Below are 18,747 nucleotides of genomic sequence, written 5' to 3' on the forward strand. Positions count from 1 at the left end.
AGAACAGAGCAGAAAACATTTGTACAATTATTAACCAGAAATAATGTAGGTACACATACACAGCAACAATAGATAATGGCAATTTTTCCAGAGCTGAGAGTCAATGCTGGCACTTCATTTTAATAAGCAGCACACCAATTACATGGGTTTCCCACAGACTTTGCTCCCAAGATGAACAGAATGCATGAGAAATAAGGAAAGCCTGTTGTTTTTGTACCCATCAAAGCTTCTCTCCATGTGAGGAAGTGGCTAATTTGTCATTTCACAGTCAAAGAGGCATGAAAAGCAAATGGTGTGTTTATATGGGGTGAGGAGGAGGAAGACATAGAAAAAGAAAGGCAGGGACTGGGAGTGTTGCTAGTCAGAAGGCAAGGTAGTTTAGGGACAGCTTGAAAAATAAGATGAGATGCTAGTCTTGTTTGATCTCATTTCTGGCACTATAAACCAGGTTCACTGAAGCAGACAGATGATACCCTAAGGTTAAGCTGGTGTAAATCAGCCTGGCATCTGACCCAGCTTTTTCCTTGGCCAGGATGGCTGAAGCTGCATGCTTATATCCACTTGTCTGAGAATAAAAAGCCCCATGGACTCAACAGGATTTACTTCTGAATAGGCATGTACATCTATGGAAGAGCAAAAAAGTTAAAACTAGGACACTTTTTTAAACAACAACAACAACAATGAAAAGCAAAGCTGTCCATCTCTAACTTGCACATTATTTACACATGGACTTTGTTTTCATTTTATTTTAGTAAAAAATATAAAACATTAATTCTGACAATGCACCGCTGTCTCTAAAATATACAAGACCTTTGCACAAAGAATAAACAGCTGAGTAAAAGTCTGTTTTCACCATGACAACTTAACAGATCGATTCCCTTATTCTCCTTGATGGATTTAATTTTGCTACTTTTTGTATCAAAGAAGCAAATGTAAAACAGCGACAGAATTAAAGTAGCAGAGGTGAGACGAGACACACATAGATATTGTGTGTGTGTGTGTGTGTGTGTGTGTGTGTGTGTGTGTGTCTGTGTCTATCTTCAGAGACAGACAGAAGAGGTGCTGGCACAAATCCCATTAGTTACTAACAGGATTTGTGTGTCTACCTCCCACTTGCTTCTTAGACATTTTACTCTTTGTTGGCAGTTCCAATTTGAGTCAACATGTCATCTCAGCAGATGGTCTTCAAACTTGTTGCTACATATACCCAAATAAACAAAGATCTACCTTTCTTACTATAAAGTCAAATTTACATTTGCTTTTAATGAATAAATCAGTGCTATTGCCCAACTTACAAAATGACCCATCCTAGCCCTGCTGACCAGGAAATGTGCATATGCAGTTGCACACACTGAACTCCGGTGTAATAAAACCTAGGGGAGAGGAAAAAATTCTGATACATAGAAGGTCCTATAATTTAACCTAGCATCAATGTGTTACAGCCCATCTTTGGACCTATTTTTTCAGCATTTTTAGTAACCTTATATATTTCATTAGTACATTCAGACTACTTACAAATGCAGATCTCTTAGCAGTTATTCAATAAAAGCCTGGCCTATGCTTTTAAAAGAAAAGAAAAATACCCAGCAGGACAGGCATTCAAAACATTACATAAATTAACTCTTCAGAGTCCAAGATGCAAACAGAGTGATCTCAACAAAAACTTGAGAGCTACTGAATAGCATTCAGATCCTGAAGAAAATTTCCAAGTGATAGTGTATTCTTCCATGGGGTCTCATATATATTAAGGACTGTGCATCGTGGGTCTCTTTGAGAAGCATCATCAATAGGGAGGATCCAGAAAATGTAACAAAAGTATTTTTTTTCACTTTCAAAAAAGTCCTTTCTTTAAATAAAATACACAAACTATGTAGACTCAAGTCTAATGTGTTGGCCCACAGGTTGGTGGTGCCTCCGGTTCCGTTTCTTCTTCATTTCTTGGATGTGTTTCCACTTTGGTCCACCTTTGTTACGCTGCCGTTTCTTTTCCCGATGCCACATCTGCTCACAATATTCATCCAGACTGAAGCTGGGGCTGCTGAGAAGCTGGATGTAATCCTTATACCTCAGTTGTGACTCAACTTGCAGATCCCGTACCCGGCCTTCTTCATCATCTGTTTTCTGAGAGTTCTCCATCTGTCCATTCTCGATGACATTTAAATTTAATTTCACAACGGTTTGGACAAATGTATGCTCTTGGGCTTTACAATAATATGCTCCTGTGTCCTTTCTCTGCAAGCTGCGGATCAACAGTCCATATTCTGTCTTGATGATTCTTTCATCAGGTTTCAGCTGTTAGGTAAAAACAACAACAAATAATTGTCCAGAAACATCAAAACAAAATAAAATCTCAAGTATTTGCAGCAACTAATACCACAGTCTTCTGGTATCACCGTTATAGCCTAAAAATATTTTAAACCAATTTATTTAAAATCTGTATAATTAAAATGACTAAAAAACTCTGCCTTGCTTCTCAAGCAGCCATTTAGACACGCATTGGCCATCCTTCTGTTCCTGTCCCTTGCAACAGGCATTGAGCACCACAGGAGACTTCCAGCACTGACTGGAAATAGTAGGTACAAGATATATAGGTAAAAAAGAGTACTTAATTTGAAAGAGCTAGTTTCCATACTTTAGGTTCATTATTCTAACAGCATGGTATGGATTATTGTACTCTTGAACCTTTTGAACTGCAATTTGTGTCCAATCAAAGAAAAAAACAGCATTTTCTGCACTACGAATTTTATGTATTTGAAACACTGAGGTCTAACAAACGTAGCCTTTTAGAGTCTGCTAATAAGACGGAATACATAATACAGGAATTAAGGCGGAAACCACAACCATCTTTTCCAGATTTTGTAATCGATGTGCTGCAGTAAACATTTCCTGATGCTGAAGTCAGCATTTCATTTTCAGTCATTTTAACAGTCAACTAATAATTATAGTGGGTAAAATGACAATATTGTCAGCATTCGTTACTAAAAAAGAGGACAACTGAAAAAGAATGGAGAAACAATAAAACCTAATAAAATTAGAGGTGATTACCTTGAACAGACCCATTTAAACTTGTGGTTCTGGTTCAGAGAATTGAGCAGGAAGACTATAAAAAGCAGCCAAACTTTATCCTTGGAAAGCAGGTTTCATTCACTGCATTATTAACTACTTTTAGGTGTGTGAATGTGTGTAATTTCTTCATTTGTCACAAATAATTACTTGACAAAAGGATCTCCTCACTAAAGAATTTGTTGGTGTAGTTGTGTGCTTCAAGGCTTTCCTGACTTTTGGCAACCCTAATGTGATACTATCATGGTGATTTCTTAGAAGGATTCATTCAGAGGCAGTTTGCTATTGGCTTCCTCAGAAGTCAAAAGGAAAAAAGCAACATTGTTCTGTGTTATGGATGCTTGTCACTCAAGGTATGCATCAGTTTCAAAGAATGAATACTGATACTGGAAGCTAAGCAGGATCAGACCTGGTTAGTATTGGAAGGAAGATTGCCAATGAATACCAGGTGCTGTAGGTTATATTTCAAAGGAAGGAACTGGTAAAAACACTTCTGAGGATTCCTTGCCTAAGAAACCCCATAAGTTGACAGGTGACTTGAAACACACACCCACACACTTCCCCCCCTATAGCTTTGACATGCTGTCATATCTCATACGATGGACCACAACATATGGGGAGAATAATTGTTCCAAAGTAAAGGAAAACGGGCTATTTAACAAGGAAGCCAGACTTGCCTAAAGTCATCCAGTGGATCTCCATAGCTGAGCAGAGATTTGAACCCTGGTCTCGCAGAACCCCAGAACTTCCACTTGCTAAGTCAAACCAGGCTAACCTCATGCTTTTTTTTTAAGGCAACCCTTGACATTTGGGAGATAAAGGGCAGTACATCCCCTGCAGAATATCATACCCCCCAATATGAATACTGCATATGAATCCTTTCCTGCAACCAGTATCACCTTGTATGTTCCTCTCCCTGTTTCCCACCACAATCTCTCAGCTTCAGTCTCAAGAACCTCCCATCTCATCCACCTCTCAACCCCAATCCTTTTGCTCACCTTCTCCCCACTCCACTATCTCCCCAAACAGTCTTAAGTAAGAAAACCCAGCAAAGTTAAAAATAAAATCAGAATACCCCAGAGCCAGAGAGTTGGCCTGCTTTGGAATAGTGAGGGGAGAGGAGGAAGAGAATCAGGCCCTATCCTGCCATGTGGCTCCTGTAATAGCAGAACTGAAGTGCAGAGGCCTTTTCACACTTTAATAGTTGCACTATAATAGCAATATTGAGAGCTGATTCATAGGTTTTGCCTCTCAATGAAATGGTGCAGTACAGCAACAAGACATGAGCAGAACAGAGACAATATTATACTGGCCAAAAAATGCTTTTATCCTGTTGAAATACTGTTTTTAGCCTCATATGGTGCTTTTCAACTTCGTGTGGTAGAGTCCTCAGATAAAAAATAATAATTTTGGAAGCAGGTCCAAGAAAATGTGATCAACAAAAGAGTGAATAGATACAATAACAGATACAATAAAAATCAAGAACAGTTCCCCCAGAAATCCCCAAATTATAGCACTTCAGAAAAGAACCTAGACCATCTCTTAGCATTTTAGTGACAGCCATACTTTTAAAAGGATTACATAATGTTTTATATCAACCATTTCATAAATGCTCCAAGTGTTACCCTGACTCAGTCACCCTCAGGACTACTATCTGATTTGGGTCACTATTTTTGCCTACATCTTATAAATGAAGAAATTAAATGAAGAAATATGACGTGTCAATGACAGGTATTGCGAGTCAGGGGCTGAGCTGATATTTAAGTCATGGCCTTCAAGGCTCACAGTACATTCTCTCAGCTAGTATATTATGCCAGGTCTTTCTATAGGATGTTCTCTTTGAAGAGCAGGTGATGTCAATAGAAACTGGCATACAGAAGGCAGCATCTGTCCTTCTACTGCCACACTCAGGCCTATGTGATGAAAAGCAGTGAGGGGGAAAGAGTCTGTCCGATTAGGTAACACAGAGCATGCATGCTTGAGAAATTCTTCACCATGCTTATTGTACAAATGAACCATTGAAAATGCACAATTCTATTGAAAGCTTTATTTTAAAAAATGAACTGGGGGGAAATGAAGCTGGAAAATTGCCTAAATGACACATGTGCCTTTCTAGCAAACTTCAGAAGGAACAGATTCAGGAGGCATGAAGATGGCTAAATTAAATTTATTCACAGTGAGTAGATTGTACACTGTTTCTTTATGTCAAAAATATGTGGACAATTCCTTTCTCCCTCAACAATATACATATGTATAAACCCTGGCTAGCTACTATGCCACTGAACCAATTTTTGAGACAGATATGTGCAGCTGTCTGTATGCCACCCTGCTGACCCATCAATTACATTGCAGACCACAAGACAGCTGTTTAAAAAAAAGGATCAAGTAACAAGAAAATGGGGCTGATGATCAGTGAGTGCATCAAGATTTTATTTTGTCCTCTTTTTCTCTGATAAAGTAACTTTTGGGAAAGAGATCCAGATGCCCATGTCTCCTAATAAATGGCCATGATCCTCTGTGTGTGTGTGTGTGTGAGAGAGAGAGAGAGAGAGAGTGAGAGAGGTAGATGCTTAGATCTTTCCCACTGAAATTGGTGGGATATGGAGTGCTTAGCTTTGCTTAAGGACCCTTACATTTTATTGAAAAGGAGCACAGTTTTTGAAGATAATATACCTCTTCAGATAGCCTGAACTTGAGCCTTACAAGGCTCTATAGGTCTCTGGGTCTCTGTAATATATGCCAAATTGGCATGCTCATCCAACATCACATCCTGAATGGGAGTGGTCTTCCCATTTACTCACTTGGCATTCACCAGTAGCATTTTCATCTTAAGTGTTCTGTTGCAAAGACTATCCAGATTGTTTGAGTTGGGAACAGTTTAGGAACAACTAGCATCCTGTTCTTATCCCTTTGATCAAACTATAACTGTCTCCCTTTTCCATCTCTCTCTGCCCTAAGTACATCTTTGCAGGGCCATTTCAAACTAAACAATTACAGCACTGATTCCACTTTAAATGCCACTGTGTTATCCCATGGAATCCTGAAGTTTGCAGTTAGGCAAGACACTAAAAATATTTCTGCTTGAATCACAAATCCCAGGGTTCTATTTTGCTTTGGCAGTTGAAATGGAATTACAGCAATATAATTGTGTATAGTGGTATAAGGGCCCTTAGACAATATACGTATCTCTCTTTTTTCACAAAGGAAGGAATTTATCTTCTAAGACTGTGTCTGTTGTGACATTTGTGTGCACCACCAAATAACACAAAATGCCTCTCACATCCTCCAGCAAAATTTAGAAGCCATTTCATTTAATAGAATTTAAATCATATTATTCTTTGACTAATATTTATTGAATGGAGTAACAGCTTTAATGGAAAATAGTTAATTGCAAGATCAAGAAGACAGACTGCATTGTTATCTTAGCTAATATTTATAATCACTTGAGATGGAGAGTTGAAATTGATCTATGGGGGTAGTTGTGAAGGATCTAGGGATGAATCTGAAAGAGATAAGCTTAGAGGCTATTTAGTTTGGGACTTGATAGGCATTTTATCTATGACTGTAGAACAGACGATAACATTTAGCCATCTGGAAAATAATTAACATAAAAATAGCCCAGCATCTTCAGTCCTAACAGTGGGCAGCTATTTGGTTTTGGAAAGTCCCCAATAAAGGCACAATGGTTATGGATGTGTACTGATAAACATTTGATATATTGCCTCTGAATATAGAAAATCAATTGAGCTACAATGTTTAATAAATATTTGATAAAACTTACCCCCTCCAAATAAATCTGTGTATTCTTTTACCCTTTAAATCCTTCTACCCATTTTGTGACAATGAACTGCTATTGATGGAATAGTTTGAACAGCCAAGTATCACTTATTTCTCTATTCACTGGATTAACCTAAACTCAGTGTTCTGAAAGAATATTGGTTTACTTTGTCCCTACCATTCATGGATTCTGCACTTGCTCTTTTCTAAACTAAAAATATCTAAATACTTGTAATTTTTGGTCAGACAGATAACATTCCTGTCAAAGCAGAAACAACAAAGTTTAAACTGGAACTAGCCTCTGAATGGGCCAAACAGCTTACCAAAGAGTTACCTCTGGTAGCAATGAATTTGCAGTGGTGAGGGATGTGGAGAATGAAAAGAGGTGCTTCTTTGGATTATACTGTTCTCCAGTTTGCCTTCCCCTGCATGATCTCAGGCACTGACATAAAGCATTGAGTATTTATATCAATGACCACCCTTCTGCCTTTGTATGAGAGCCCAATTTGCAATAAATATAATTTTAATCCTCACACATAAGAAATATATTTCTCACTGTATGCTGTGCATGGGTTACAGGTGCAAGGGCACTGGGCCTTCACTATCGATGATCAAGTTGGTATATACTACACGTTGAAGGGAACACCTCTATGACAAAAAAAAATCTTTGTAAAGCATTTGCAATTGATGGTATCCATCATATTCTGGTCTTAAGGCCTTTAACGAATTATGCAGAGGAAAAAAATGGGTTTTCTAATAAGTTTACGCACAGAAGTGAGCCCAAGCCATTCACACATTCCCATGTGTTCCCTTGTATTCATTGCCTTCAGATTTAAATATGTACAGTTTAAAAAGGCCAACACATGGTCTTCAAGCGTCGGTTCACTTTTCCTTCTTTCTGATTGGATGAAATGATGACAGACTTCACATGCTTCATAATTGTTTCCCTCTTTCCTTTCCTTTTTCTTTGCTAGCCTGCTTGCCCAGAGGCTCAAAACTCATTCTGCCTTCCCTCTTTATCCCCCCCCCCCCTTTTAGGACTCTGGAGTTTCATAAACACCTGGCATTTCATTACTTGTTACTAGATCTTTAACCTTTCACTTAGATGCTTAATTTATACCAGTTTCTGGAGGGCATATGGAAAAATGTTTTATTAAATTCAGAGAATAGCCCCAAAGTTTGATACACAGGGACAACTGCACAAAGACAGGAAATTATTTGAATAAATTTGGTAGGTTTCATTGCCTTTGTACATTTAGATTCAAGATTCTTGACAGACTACTCTGTATGAGAAGAATACACAGTACAAACTTTGATCTAACCTGATTAAATCCAAATATTTTGGCTAAACCAAATGCCAATTTAGCATGATGTCAGTTCTAAACATGCTGAGTATAATCTGGAGAAATTAAGTCATGATGAAAGGACAATCAATTTTATATGAAAATGCTTTCATAACAGCTTCACATAGAAGGATTTCCAAGACCTTTGATACACACAGAGAGAGAGAGAGAGAGACACTCTCACACATACCTTGGAGACGCCTGCAACTCAAGTGGAACTATTCCTAGTTGTCATGCTTATAGGAATCAGTCCCAAAATGTGACAATTCTAAAGGTGGGTCATCTTGTTAATTCCAGTTATGTATGAACAGAACCCATAGGGATCATTATACAGAAGCAAGGTCATGCATATGAGTTTGCCTGTGATCCCTTTAAATTTAATGAACTAAAGTGAACTGTACCATACATGTATTCCATATATTTCAATGAGACTTAACTGGTGCTATCATCTCCTGAATTGCACTTCCTGCTTGATGAACTGATTGTTTTTCATACACACAGGATTGGACCATATTTAGTCAGACTTCAGACCCATTTAAATCAATGAGCAAGTTAGTCATGGCTTAATTTTCAAGTGCCATGGTTTCTAATGGGAGCAAGTCTGAATCTAATATATGGTGCTTGTTGCATTAATTCTGGTCATCATTTGATATTCTCGTGCTTCATATTTGGAAAAAAAAATGATTTATATTATATACTTCATTTAAATCCAATTACTAGTCCCAGCCACAGCAGACTCACTGAATCAATTGTTGAATGGCAGATTAAGGCATTTTAATTTTGAAGATTCAGGGGTGGAAAAGATGGGCAAAAGTTTTCCAACTTTTGAAGGTGGGGCATTTAGGTGATGTACGCCTCTAAAGTGGGAAGAAACTGGACTGAAGCTGCACTCTGGGGCTAAAAATCAGAGGAAACAAAACCCAGGATGTTTGGCCTAGCACAGAAAATATGCATCTTTGCACCTGCATAATGCCCCAACATGAGTGTGGGGCTGTGGCAAACTAAAGAAATGAGTGTGACAACTTGAATGGATGTAATTACCATATATACAAACCAGACAGTCCAACAGGGGACATGGGGTGATGGGGGCATGTAGAGGGGCCTCCATGATTGTGCTTTTCCAATGTATCACTCACACATTGATGTACTAATGCTTTGTACCAGTGGAGCATCACATGTGTGACTGTATGGCCAATCAAAGGTGTGGCCATCCAATGGGATGGCATCTGGGTGGACATGGGAAGTACTTGGCGGTCACCAGCAGCAGCATGTTTGTGCAACAGTGCACACATATGGTGAGGAGGCAACAAAAACAATTACCATCAGTGTTGCTTACACCTAGCATCTGGCTTTCTTAGGTCCAAAATACACTGAAGAAATAATTCAGTTTGAGACTGCTTTAACTGCCTTTACCCAGTGCTAGAGAATTCTGGGATTTGTAGTTTATTGTGGCACCAGAGCTCTCTCACAGAGAAGGCTCAATGTCTCACAAAACAACAATCCCTAGAATTACCTAATATCCAGCCAGGGCAGTTAAAGCATTCTCAAAAGGGATTATTTCTACAGTGTGCTTTGGACCATAGGTATATTTCCTCTAAAAATTGAAGTTTTTGCAGTTATGAGTCAGACATGTTCACAGATCTACAGTTTATAGATTTGTTTGAAACCTTTCCCCCAAAAAAGCTATCCATGCTGGATGCCACTATTCTAAGTTACTGTTATTTTCTCTAAAATAATATTTCCTTTTCATAATTTTTGAGACTGAGATAAATTTTGACTTATAAATTAATTTTGCCTTACAGTGAAATAATTGTGTAAGCCTCGAAGACACCAGATCATGTCTAATCAGGGTTAGGACCTGGATGAAAGCCTCACAACAAATACCAGGTGCTGTAAGCTACATTTCAGAGAAGAAACTGACAAACCCACATATTGCTTGCACCTAAGAAAACCCTATGAAATTCATGAGGTCATCATAAGTCAACAGGAGACTTGAAGGCACACACACATACAGGGAAAGAACCACTTAAATCAAGAGCTTCGTAGAACCATTTCTTAGGTGTAAAGATTTAGGAAAGAAAGCTTAAAGCAACTAAAGTATATTAAGCAAGAGAGGATTTAAAAGTACAGCGGAATCGAGCTAGGTCAATACCACTTGCCCTTTGTGGATGGTGTGTTTAGAAGACGTCCATCATTACATATTGTACCAGCTCTTTCACGTTAAAACATTGCACCTGTCTGTGAAGAGAGACTGGCTTCAAAGCCTGCTTTTCATCATTAATCAACATGTGAAAGAATGCTGAAGGTAGAGGAAAGGGTAAAAGGTGAATGGGGAAGGAGTGTGCTGTGATAGATGCAATGTGGAAGCGGAAAGTGATTAAGCATTTCTGCTGGAAAAAACCAGAATTATCTTTTGGAAAATGACATCCACTTTTATCTCTTTCATCTCTTCATCTCTTAAGCCACCCTGCAAATTATTCTGTTTTGAAACAAGTAGCTATCCTCATCCAATACATCACCCTTCTCTTAATTTTGTGACAGAATTTGTGGCTCCAAAATATAACAAAAGAATTTTGGTTTGAACAATTTTCAATGTCTTCTTCTCTGCAATCCTAAAATTATAGAGACAGAGGGAAAGTTTCATCTGTGGAGGAAGAATACTTATTTGGGAGACAATCAGGCCATATCGACTGGCAAGAAACACTGGCATTGGGGTGGATTGGGGACATGGCGACTGGCCGTCACCCACCCCAAATCCACCCCAATGCTGGCATCATGCCATCCACCCAACCAGATGATGGGCAGTGTCATGACATTTCTGCAGGGCAGCATCTAGGCACACTGAGCCAAAGAAGCAGGGAAAAGCCACTGCCGTTGTGGCAAGGGTGGCTTTTTGCCGGCCCCAAAAGGAGCAGCTTTCTGTCACTTCTTTTGGAGCTGGCAAATCACCAGATCAGGGCTGCAGCTCCGATCCAGTGCTCATAGGGGTGGCAGCAAGCTGCACCTTTGGGGCTGCCTATTTAGCCCCAATGTCTTCATTTGCCCTTAACCCCTTTCACAGCTACCTCCCTGAGAATATCTGAAAGTAATCTCTAGTTTTGCAAATATAACATGTCAAAACACATACCATACATATACACATTGACTAATTCTGTTAGTGCACTATTATTAATGTCTGATTTTTGCATTCCAAGGGATTAGACCTATTTCTTCTCTGTCCCAGAATCCTTATTATTGAGTGGATGAGTGGGAGAAGCCTTCTGCATATCAAGCCTCCTGTTACTGTCTTGTAATAACCTTGAAATACACCTTAACACTGTGCCCTTTGACATACACATATTTTCACAATTTAACACTTTATACCGATGACATTCACTGCTAGAGGTATATGTGGAACCAGTTGTTGACTACCATGATTCTGCTGCATCAATTTATCTTTCCTACTGACTCACACAAATGAGAATGGGAGTTGCACCAGCAGGATAAATTCACTTTGAGTTTCTTTTGATGTTCTCTATATTTTAATAACAATAATAATAATAATAATAATAACAATAATAATAATAATATTTATTTGTATATCGCCCTGTGGTGAACCAATCCGGGCGGTTGACAACAGTAAATATAACAAGAGTAAAATATAAAATTAAAAACATTATAATCCCTCCCCTCCTTAAGAAAGTATTAAAAAATATGACAGATTAAAAACACAATATCAAAGCATAAAACATAATTAAAACAAACTAAAAACCCTGGTGTCCCTCTGGAGATCCTCAACCATCACTAAAGATGGGGCCACGAGAGGAAAGAGGGGATCAGGGAGCCCAGGACGGGATGGTTAATCTGGAAAGGCCTGCCGGAAGAGATCCGTCTTGACAGCTTTTTTATTTGTCTCGTCACAAATAATAGTGTCATCAAGTGAGCTGTCAAGGAGGAAATGATACTCAGTGGTCTTTTTAGTACTATTTCAACTGCCTAAAGGTGATAATTGTGGTTTGGATACCTGCATACCATTCATAAAGGTAAAAGGTAAAGGTTTCCCCTTTGACAAGATTGTCTAAACCAACTGTAGGGGGCGATGTTCATCTCTGTTAGTAAGCAGAGGGAGCCATCATTGTCTAATGACAACTCTGGTAGTCGTGTGGTCAGCCTGACTGCACAGAACACTATTAGCTTCCTACTAAAGTGGTATCTATTTACAGATTTGCATTTTTAAATATGCTTTTGAACTGCTAGGTTGGCAGGAGCTGTGACTAGGGATGGGAGCTCACTCCATCACACAACCCTTGGGTCTTGACCTGCTAATCTTGCAATTGTCAGAGTCAGCATTTTAACCATTGAGCCACCGTGTTAGAAAACAGGCAATAATGTAAAAATACTCATCCAAAAGAGACAACATGGTGTAGTTTAGTTTGAGGATTGGATGACTCTGGAGAGCAAGGTTTGAATCCTTGCTTAGCTATGAAATTTACTGGCTGACTTAGGGCAAGTCACATTCTCTCAGCTTCAGAGGATGGCAAAAGCAAACCTACACTTAATGAGTCTTTTAAAAAAAAAAACATGATAGATTTGCCTTAGGGTTGCTATAGGTCAGAGATGACTTGAAGGCACACAACAACAAAAACAGCTGGTCTAAAGGTATTACACAGGCCTGAGATGAAAACAAACTTTCTTTCCAGTGTTGTGGTTATTTTTAATGTATTTTCTGAATTAGAAAAAAAAAAAAACAGTAAAAATTTCATACCACACACAGTTCTTTCATAAATTCAATTATTTTTATCTATTCAGCTTTGATTAAATATGGATATTGATGTTCCAGTGCAATTTATTTTCATGCTTTGAACAGATTTTGTGTTTCATATCAGTGGATTAAAATGTTTTGAAAGTCTATTAGAAGATTTTAACCCATTTATTACTCTTTGCAGGATCATTTCGTTCAGTCACATATTACAACATAGAAATGTCAAAAGCAAGTTGTGAAAAAACTATATGGGAGGGAGAAAATCTGAGGTCATATTTGGATTTAGGACACTCAATTCTTATAAAACCAGCATACATTTTTTTTTAAAAAAAGTTTTTATGATCCTCAGTTTTGCAGACCTGTATTATTGATCACATCTAGCTTTTATTAAACATGTTTCAAATGACAAAAACACAAACTGGAGTCCATTGCCAGAGGAAATGAAACTTCAAATAAATCAGCATCCCACTTGAAAAAGAAGTGCTACCAAAAAATTCCTACTACCATAACTTTTTTTTCAGATGTGAATTGTAACGAACATGTTGGAACAGGAGTACTAAATTTTCTATTATTCTGCACATATCGTTACCAGCTGGACCTTAGTGGTTCTGGTCAACTCCAAATTATATGTCATGTACATATAAAAATTAGCTGATTCTTGGTGGAGTAGCTGAAAATGTGTGACTCCCTTTCATCTCAGGCACTGTACATGCAGAGGCCAGGAAGGAAAAGCAGGAACTCATGAGCTGTCACTTCAAGTATACGGCTTGTTACATCCCCTGGAAACGTACATGGCAGTTTTGCAGTGCTGTAGTCCCAAAAGATTTTGGGCTGGGGCCAGTCTAATACAAGGAGGTCTAATATTTTTTACAGGTTACAAGAGGCTCCTGCTAAGAACTGAGCAAAAACATCTGAGCCTTTTCCGGCCTTGACACCTATCATGTATATAATGTTGCGTAGGGGAATTGAATGAGAACTAAATAAACAGGGGAGTTTGTGATATTGGATATTTAAGCACATTAAAGCTTTATGAACAAATGATGTAATGGGTGTTATTAATATTAATTCATCCCCTCTCTCTTTCATATGCATGCACAGACGTAGTTCCTATAACAAGTGACTAACACTCAAAACAAGTGGGGGGAACTTTCATTTGTGTGAGCAATGCTAAAATGAGAGTGCCAAGTAACTGATGTGTGTCTTTTTTTTTTTAAGCTTCAATCTCCAGAGAGCTGTTCTCCCACTGGTGACAGAATGACCTGGTGACAGCTCCTATAGCCCAGGAGATCCTGTTCCCTCCCCACACCCTGTTCTGACTGGAAGTGAGATTCCAAAACATGACCTTAAAGGTGAAGAACAGGAGACATCATGCTGGGCCAAGTGCCTGTTAACCTAATCTGGATTTTGCCCTCTCCTTCCCCTCAGGAAACTGCACATTGCATGTCATGATGAACAACACATACCCCTCTATTTCTGGAGTGACACTTAAAGGGTCTGCTAAAACATTACAGTGATTACAGCACTCAGCTAAAAGTGTCCAGGGTATAACATGCCACTCACTAGTGATACCATGATCACTCTAAATTAACACTAGCTTTTAAGTTACAAATGAAAAAAAAGGTGATATATTCTTTGGAAGAAGATTGAAAAACAGAAAAATAAAAAGGAGAGCGAGTAGATGGAGGAGACAGTTATATTTTTTAAAAAATGGGAAGTTCACTCAGGTACTGACCAACGACATAGTAAATCACATTTCCAGTGTTTCAGGCTGATCTACACATGGCTGTATTTTCATATTATGAGCAAAGTGTGCAGCTTTGATAATGAACTGCAGTGTGTATTTACAATACAGTGAATGCTCAATACATAACAGATACCATAGAAAGGAAGGCCACTGATTCCACAGGGGTTGTTCTCTTGGTCTTCATACTCCATTTTGATATTATGAAACCCCTGCCATTTATGTAAGCTGGGGTAAGTAAACTATAACATTTATTAATTCTATTAACCCCTGCCTTTGACCATGGAATTAGAAATTCTCTAGAGGGGAAAATGGCCTTAGTAATTGTGACATACCTCTTCCCTGTGCTCTTCTCCGGAGCGCTGGATAAACCACCTAATAGAGGCTTGCTGGGACTTTGGAATACATTCCAGAAATGTTGAATTAAATTCAATGCCAAAAATCACCTTTTCATCAGTGGTTTCATGACTAATGCCTGGAAAGCAAACATGGTACAGAAGATTAACCTTGCCCTGATTTTTTAAGCAATGGGAAAACATAACTGATGCAGAACAGATGCTGCGAGCAGCACAGAAACTGTTAAGGCAAACAAAAGGCACCTCAGGTTTAGTATAGCTCTGTAAGATTTAATCTGATGTAAGCCATTTATATCAACAGTATGATTTATGTCTGAATGGGCACTTCCTTTCCTTTAAACCACTGAGAGAATCAGAATTGGATATATATTCTTTCTTACAGGAATTCTTCTCATGCACAGAATGAGGCAAGACACAATTTAGTAACACTGTTGGATACTAAATGCAGGAATGAGTTAACATAGCCAGAAGGACTATTGGAGACTATTTACCATGTACATCCTCTGAATATATGAGCAATCCCAGCAAAGATGAGATATGTGGAACCCCCTAAACTTTTCAGTAGTGAAACTCTTTTAGCTTTCACAGAATTATCCATATTTCATCCAAGAATAAATCTCCAGGATCATCTAGAGATGGAAAGAATTTTTTTTTTGTACTTCAGGACTTATTGGGTACAAAATGTGCATTTTTTCATACAAAATAGCAGTTTAGGCACATAAATTAATACATGTAAACATTACTGTGTCCAAATTTTGAACAATATGTCTCCAACTACTCCATTTTCTGCCCAGGAAACAGCATTTGACTCAGGCATGCATGCTGCATGGAGCAGTGGGGAAAATATATGCATGGGTTGAATAAAACCACTTTTGTAAACTAAATTTTATTTACTAAAACACACTTCAAACTGAGAATTGCAAAAAGGGAAGAACCTTATGCAGGTTAGGCTGAAGCAGCAGTGTAAACCTGACCTGCACCCCAATCGCCCTTGACTGAATTTCCTGAGCCCCAGGAACAATCCAAGGAATCTAGTTGCCACCTGGCCAGCTCAGTCACAGAAAGCTAAACTGAAGGGCTGTCTGCCACCAACTTCTCTACATCACAGTGCGCAGTGCAGAACCTCTTTCTCTTGACACCAGCTAAGGCATCCCCTCTCCTCAGGCATGTGAGCTTTGTGGAGAGGAGGCTGTATTCTGCACATAAAATAATATAACAATTCTGGAATGCAACTCAAAATGTAGGCATAATTCAGCTATGAACTTCCAAACCCAGGAAACAAGAGACCTGATACTGGAGAATGCTTTTGGCTCTTCGCTGGAATGCTTAATGTGTGGCTCTTTATTGGAATGTTGAGCGACTAAATTGCTCTTTTTTTACTGAACAAATATAACTGTAAATAAACTGATTAAAAACAAAAAGCTACACATCTCTAGTTAGCTCCTTTGAAACAAAGGCCAAGTCAGATTAGTCCTTTGCTCCTGGAATATTCCAACACTTGGAGTAGTGGGGCTGGCACTAGCAATTAACAAATTCAAATCAATTAATCAATTAGTTTTCATCCAGTTACCTGCTGACTTATGACAATCTTATGAATTTCACAGGGTTTGGTAGGGTTTTTTGCCCAAAGCAAAAATCCTTTTTGTTATTCTTGTTGAGCAGTGCAAAACTACTCCTCACTTTTTGCTAGGTCGTCAGTGTAAGGGAATTCAAATGTTTAGATCACAGATAATAAAATCAGCTGGGGGATGGGGAGGCAGGTCCTCTGCATCAAGATGGATATTGTGTATTCTGCACTGGATGCCACAAAAAGGTTCATAAGTCCCAGGAAATTCAGTTCTGAAGCTCTTTTGCTCAGAATCAATGAGATAAAGGAAGTTAATAGGAGGTTAAGTAAATGGGGTTATAGGAAGAGAAAAAAGGGGACAACAATGGAATTTTGGTGGTCTGAGTGAAATACAGTGCAACTGTTCCGGACTCCCCCACATAAAGCAAATACCACCTATGCTTGAACACCATTTAAATGAATGGGGCTCGTGCACATGGCACCATGGTGGCATGGTGGCACACGCGCACCACAGTCACGCGCCCCATTTCTCCCTATGGGATGCACTGCCCCTTCTCTCCACGCACTTTCAGCATATGCTGCGGGTGCACTGTATGTTGTTTTCTAAATTTCATGCTGCTGTTTCATTTCCCCCAAACATGGTCCTGGGGAAGGGAAAAGAAGCAAAACAATGGGTGAAATGCTTCGCTTTTATTCAAGTTGGTGGAAGGCATAGGGTGAGGGGGGGGGGGAGAGAAAAATGTAGCAGACTCTATTGCATTTATGGAGTAATGCAAAGTAAATTTAAACACTAATTTACAATTAACCTAACTTAAAAATATTTCAACATACTGTAAATGCAACTGAATCATGTTTAGAGGATTAACAATTAGCTTAATGACTAATCCCTTCCCTTAACTTTTCTATCTCTGAATGGGGCAGGTATCACAAAGTCTTTTTTATGTGCCTTCCACCTATTCAACTACAGTTGTATCTACTTATCTTCAGCATGGTGCCTCCAGACCATTCTGTGATCTAAGATAAAGTTGGGAAAAATCACAGAATCCATGAAGAATTGTGAACTGGCCCTGTAGCATGAAATTTGGAATATATTCACACAGTTTGCAGTTCAGGAATGCAGTTCTCATTTTAGAGCTACATAGTGATTTATTCTACATGAGTGATGGGACTGTAACAGGACAAAGACAACCTGCTCTTTCCCAAAAGATGTCTTTTTAATTCTTGTTTTTTCCCTAAGGTCACTCATGACCCCATCACCACCAATTAAGAGTGCAGAAATCTTTAGTCTTTGCTAACTCTGTCTGTGCTTTACTCCGTTAAATTGTGTTTTATTTTACTGTACAAGAGGGTTGTATGAAAATAACTGAAGACCAAGTGAAAGCAGATTGAAGCAAATATTAAAACAAATGTAAAAACTATTGTTTTGCTTTTGTGGTTTCTTTCTCCTCCTATAAGAAATGAAAGCAAAATATCCTGAGTTGAACATTTTAAATTTTATGTTATGTTGTCAGAGAATTTCAGCTTAACCACAAGACTGAATATAAATAATACATATTGTAAGAAAACTGTATCAGTTGCCAGGGGAATGAGCCAGACGGTTTGGCAAGCTCATGGACAGCTATGTTTGTGAGAGACAGTAGTCTGTTGTTAAGAAGGGGATTGTTTAATTAGCAGAGAAGAATTAGAAGAACTGGATAGCTTGATAGCTGGAACGAAGATTTTGGATCTTCTGCTATGTGGAAATAGGCCAAGGGAATGTAAAAAAAAGTGCTTCCTGATTTTTCCTCCAGGGAGTTCTGCTTATTTGGCCACATTTTGTCTAAGCAGACCTCCTGCCTAGGTCTGGATAGTTCTGCCCCTCTTTGCACACAGCAATAGTACTTAGAGAGATATAATTCCTTTTCCTATGTATTTCTTTCAGGATTATTCTTTCTTTGTGTCTTTGAATGGCAGTAGGTAGTCCAATTAGTTAATAGATAAACAAGGTAATCAGTAAGAATTGTAATCCTACCAACCATATTTAATGTTGGATTCTTAGTCACAGAGTATATACTGCACAGAATGTAGACCTTGGTTAGTTATTTCTACTCTTGATTGTGACTTTTAAAATAATAATAATAATAATAATAATAATAATAATAATAATAATATTGTGTCAT

At 38.5% G+C, this 18,747-nt stretch overlaps 1 protein-coding gene across 2 annotated transcripts in view; it reads right to left on the bottom strand.

The window, feature by feature from the left end:
• Positions 1 to 728: 728 nt before the first annotated feature.
• LOC149312621 (semaphorin-3D) overlaps positions 729 to 18,747 on the bottom strand; it is a 173,049-nt gene continuing 155,030 nt past the window's right edge. Inside the window, exons 17-18 of one of the 2 annotated variants that reach the window (XM_089525017.1) lie at positions 15,112 to 15,140; positions 729 to 2,292 (exon numbers count right to left, since the gene is read on the bottom strand). In XM_089525017.1, coding sequence (XP_089381143.1) covers positions 1,867 to 2,292; positions 15,112 to 15,140 — 455 coding nt within the window. In that variant the 3' untranslated portion in view covers positions 729 to 1,866. Of the gene's footprint in view, positions 2,293 to 15,000; positions 15,141 to 18,747 lie in introns of both variants that reach the window. The other variant, XM_089525016.1, reaches the window with a different exon arrangement.

Source organism: Sceloporus occidentalis, unplaced genomic scaffold (genome assembly GCF_023333645.1).
Source record: "Sceloporus occidentalis isolate IW3139 unplaced genomic scaffold, rSceOcc1.0.p SCAF_5, whole genome shotgun sequence".
Taxonomy (NCBI): domain Eukaryota; kingdom Metazoa; phylum Chordata; class Lepidosauria; order Squamata; family Phrynosomatidae; genus Sceloporus; species Sceloporus occidentalis.